The sequence below is a fragment of the Vigna radiata genome, unplaced genomic scaffold (genome assembly GCF_000741045.1).
Source record: "Vigna radiata var. radiata cultivar VC1973A unplaced genomic scaffold, Vradiata_ver6 scaffold_456, whole genome shotgun sequence".
NCBI classification, from domain to species: domain Eukaryota; kingdom Viridiplantae; phylum Streptophyta; class Magnoliopsida; order Fabales; family Fabaceae; genus Vigna; species Vigna radiata.
In genome coordinates, this window is record NW_014543422.1 from 83,580 (window position 1) to 88,428 (window position 4,849).

Genomic DNA, 4,849 nt, shown 5'->3' on the forward strand with positions numbered 1-4,849 from the left:
GTTTTTATACTGGTTCGGCCCAATGCCTTCATCCAGTGTCCTTCCACAACCAAGAAGCCAATGCACTATATTAGTCAGGGTTTTTACACAAGACAATAGAGACCTCCACGTAAAAAATATAGACCATCTCTCTAACCTTCTAACTAAAAGTATAGGCAGCAACACAAAGATTTGCAGCAAGATATCCCATCTTCTGCAATCTTCAACCCACTTTGAATAGTCCTCAAAGTGTACAGAACTCTGCAAGTTCTCTTCCTGTAATCCCAACACGGCAGTCCAATCTTCAATAGATTGATAAAAGTCTTGATTAATATGGTGAACACAAACAGTGCAAAATTTGATCAAACAATAAGCGCAAATTTCTTTGTCCTAAAGAAACTTCAAAGAAAGATCTCCTCCATCTTCTCGATGAGTTCTTGGAGCGCAAAATTACTCACAGCACTGTTTTAGAAAATCTGTACAAAGTCACAAGTTTTAATCGACTTACTTCATAATGAAGTCGACTTAAAACTTGCAGTATTGCCACACAATATAAGTTCAACAAAGTGCATGCGGTTTTCTTTTCTGAAACATATGTTATGCAATCACAAATGATGTATCAAGTATAAAATCAATGAATATGCATACATATATTAAAATCAACACAAACATGTTCTTTAAGATTTCATTCACAATAAAGAATTGAACATGTAACACATAACAATACATGTGTTATTAATAATGTGTTGTCATCATAAAAATACAGAATACTATGAGATTAAGTCAATGCTTCCTTTATCAACAATCTCAACAACATGTATATTCCTTTCAGTTATTGTATGAAATGCGTGTAAGTCATTGATATTTCTATACATATATTATGGTAAAATTATCTTTTCAAAATTATATATATATATATATATATATATATATATATATATATCGTAGTAACATTTGCATAAATTCAATAAAACAAAGTTATTGAGAAACCATCTTATTTATCCAGACTTAACATTTATTTTATCTTATTTTTCTAAATTGACTTACTATATTATGAAAATGATTATGATTGTAAGTAAAAGTGGTTGTGATGGATTAGTAGCAGGAGATGAGTTAAAAGTTATCTTTTGAGATGAGAATGACATGAAAAGAAGATATATTTGAGTTGGAAAGTGTTGGAGAAGTATTTCACGGGAATGTATAGCAGATAAATTTGATTACAGACGAGACAACGCGAGAGAATAAGAGTCGCTAGGATCAATAAATTCCTGTGGGATTGAGACGTGGACAAAGTAAACGCCTTCCCAAGACAAACAAACAACATTATTTGACGTACTAAATTGACTTCATAAATCCTAACACCAGCCATCTCCAAAAACAACCACAATTAGTACAAACTTAACCTACGCAATTTTCATGCATGTCTTTGCCTTTTCCAAGATTCAAATCTAAGCTAACCCGAAATGGCCACTCTAACTCTTGCTTAAGCAAAACTGTAACACTGTGAGGACCACCCTGATTAAGTACACACCAACACATATATGAGCAAACACAATTGACAAACCCAAAAAAATCAGTCAAATCAAAAGTCAAACCTCATCTCCTGAATGCACGAGAAATTACTACCACACCAAACCAATGGATGATGAGAGATTAATTTTATCACGTAAAGGTTGACAAGAGAGTGTGAGATTTTTTGTTGAACGAAGCTTTGGAGAGTTCGGTTTGAGAGTAACTAAAAGAGAACCAAGGGTCAAGAGTTTCAAGAAAGATCTCACTGAGACGCAAAAAGGGGATGAGAGCAAGACACCACAACCAGGAACCAGTCTCGGGAAAAACACCCCAGAATCAAATCAGAATCATGGAAAAGGGTAGTTTGGGGAATTAACCCCTCTCTTTCTCTCTGCACAGGAAATTAACCCCTCTCTCTTTCGCCACCTTTATGCTTTCGCCTTTATCTCCACCCAAACAGTACCACACACGCACCTTCCACTCCTCACTTTCCAAACCATGGATCCGGACGCATTCACAGCCAGCCTATTCAAGTGGGACCCACGCACCGTCCTCCCCGCCGCACCGCCCTCCCGGCCCCCTCCGCCGCTCCTAGACTATGCTGTCGCCCCTCCAGCAGTCGCCCAGTCTTACCACCCCGCGAGGGCGGCGCCCCGCGAGCTCGGTGGCCTCGAGGAGCTTTTCCAGGCCTACGGCATCCGCTACTACACGGCTGCCAAGATCGCCGAGCTCGGCTTCACGGTGAGCACGCTGGTGGACATGAAAGACGAGGAGCTCGACGACATGATGAACAGCCTCTCCCAGATTTTCCGCTGGGATCTCCTCGTCGGTGAACGCTACGGTATCAAAGCCGCCGTCAGAGCCGAACGACGTCGCATCGACGAAGAGGACATTAAACGCCGCACTGGTAACCTCCTCTCCACCGACACCACCACCACCAACGCCCTCGATGCTCTCTCTCAAGAAGGTACACCGTAACGAATGCTCGTTCTATACCTAATTAGCCCTTGTTGTATGTGAAGTAACTGTGTCATCGTTTATAGTTAGTATTATTATGATAGTGATAATTATTACGCGGTATTACGTTGGGCAGCTCTATAATCGTTTGGCTAGTTAAATTTGACACAAAAGTCTCACTAGCTAATTTATTCTACTGTTATATTAAACTACTGTTCTATGTTACAACATAAAAGTCAGCAGGTACTAGCAGTGCTACAGCTAATAGGCTGAATAATTTGCCATTCCATGAGCGTACATGGGGGAGTAGAAAAAATATGCGTTAAGAATGGATCTAAATAGAGAAGAAACATGTGTATATGTGTGTGTGGGTGTGTGTGTGATATAAGGAATGATGAAGAAGGGTATTGAGATTGATATTATTGTAGGTTTGTCGGAGGAGCCAGTGGTGCAACGAGAGAAGGAGGCGGTGGGGAGCGGGGGAGGGAGCACGTGGGAGGTGGTTGCGTTGGAGGAGAGGAGGAAGCAGCAGAGGAGGCGGAGAACGAAGATGAAGGAGCAGGAGGAGAAGGAGGAGGTAGAGGATGAGGAGGGAGAAGAGAACGAGGAGGGTAACAACAACAGTGGTGGAGGTTGTGAGAGGCAGAGGGAGCACCCGTTCATCGTGACGGAGCCTGGGGAGGTTGCACGTGGGAAGAAGAATGGGTTGGACTATTTGTTTCACCTCTACGAGCAGTGCCGCGAGTTCTTGATGCAGGTCCAGGCCATCGCGAAGGACCGCGGTGAAAAATGCCCCACCAAGGTATTCTTGTCATGAGTCCTGCATCACTCACTCACTCACTCAGCCGTGCCTTTGTTCTGATCACTCTGACTCTGCCACTCACTTGCGTTGTTGTGTAGTTCCGTTTGAATAATGTTGTGTTGCCGTGACGTTGGCGCGGAACACGTGACAAGTCAGGGAGTCTCGTGAGGGGTCCATCTTCCTTTAAAACTGGAATTTTGTCTCCGTACAAGCCAAGTGAATTATCCAGTTACAACTCCCATACTTGCTTCCCTACCACACCACAAGCACCCGCAAGTCAAAGTCTTGCATGTGCCCCCCATTTCCCCTTTCACCCACTGGATCCTTGCATGCCCTCATAACAATCCCTATCCACCCGTATCTATCATTTCTCGTTCTGTTCATTAATTTCATTCATCTCCTCGCCCACCCCAATCATTATTCTATTAATATCATTACACCTTCACCCCTACTTTTCTACTTACATTAATTTTCATTACACAACATAATTTACCATATACGTACTAAGTAGAACTATACATGGGAATGCAGGTGACAAATCAAGTGTTTAGGTACGCGAAGAAAGCTGGAGCTAGCTACATCAACAAGCCAAAGATGCGACACTACGTCCACTGCTATGCCTTGCACTGTCTGGACGAGGAGGTGTCGAACGAGCTTCGTAGGGCATTCAAGGAGAGAGGAGAGAACGTTGGAGCGTGGAGACAAGCATGTTACAAGCCCCTTGTGGCCATCGCAGCGCGTCAAGGTTGGGACATTGATGCCATATTCAACGCCCACCCTCGTCTTTCCATTTGGTACGTTCCCACCAAGCTCCGTCAGCTTTGTCACGCCGAGAGAAACACCGCCGCCGCTTCCAGCTCCGTCTCTGTCGGCAGTGCTCACCTTCCCTTCTAGATATGCATGTATTGCTGCTTCAGTAACTGCCATAGTTAGTAATAGATGTATTTAGTTACTACTATTATTATTATATGAGTAGAACCTCCCAGCCACGTTATGAAATGAACAACATATGTATAGCAACGGAGGACTTTTTTTTAGCAACCAAAAGATGCGTATCTCGATTACCTGTCTTTCATAAATCATTTACTTGCTTTGTACTTTAGTACTTCTTCATCGTTTGTATGTTTGTGGTCTTTTTCTTCCTTTTTTTTATGCTGGTATAACATTGTCCCATTTGAGAATTTAGAGTTAAATTTAGTTTGATCAAATCGTGGTTACGATTTTTTCTCGTATTGGGTTCATAAAAACTTAGCCCAAGTTTTGTTCTTCAATTATAGAGTTAACTAGTCCAAATATTTGTGTCAATTGATGGATGAAATTTTATATGTAAAATCATGGATAAAAATGTTAGAATATTACGTAATCTGTTTTGTGTAGTTTGTTTGTTTATTATATACAGTTTACTCAATAAATAGAGTCTATAAGATGTAAATATGTTAGACCATACTGTGAATAAAGAAAATAAAACTTTCTGTGTAATTTCTCTTCTTCTACCTATCCACTCTTTTTCAACATGTATCTAGAGCTTTAATTTATTAACAAGTGGTATCTAGAGCTTTTTATTTAATTTGATAAATTTGGATGGAAAAAGTTATGATC

The 4,849-nt window shown here is 41.1% G+C and overlaps 1 protein-coding gene across 1 annotated transcript; it reads left to right on the top strand.

The window, feature by feature from the left end:
• Positions 1 to 1,562: 1,562 nt before the first annotated feature.
• LOC106754367 (protein UNIFOLIATA) lies at positions 1,563 to 4,429 on the top strand. Its single transcript, XM_022777930.1, has 3 exons — positions 1,563 to 2,458; positions 2,877 to 3,250; positions 3,782 to 4,429. Exons 1-3 carry the CDS (start codon positions 1,990 to 1,992, stop codon positions 4,142 to 4,144), a joined length of 1,206 nt encoding a protein of 401 aa, XP_022633651.1. The 5' UTR covers positions 1,563 to 1,989; the 3' UTR covers positions 4,145 to 4,429.
• Positions 4,430 to 4,849: the final 420 nt, after the last annotated feature.

Excerpts from the sequence above, each read along its gene's own strand:
- LOC106754367 (XM_022777930.1), top strand. The coding sequence starts at position 1,990 with ATGGATCCGGACGCATTCACAGCCAGCCTATTCAAGTGGGACCCACGC. Across the intron at positions 2,459-2,876 it reads CGATGCTCTCTCTCAAGAAG|GTTTGTCGGAGGAGCCAGTG; the intron begins GTACACCGTAAC and ends ATATTATTGTAG. Across the intron at positions 3,251-3,781 it reads GTGAAAAATGCCCCACCAAG|GTGACAAATCAAGTGTTTAG; the intron begins GTATTCTTGTCA and ends ATGGGAATGCAG.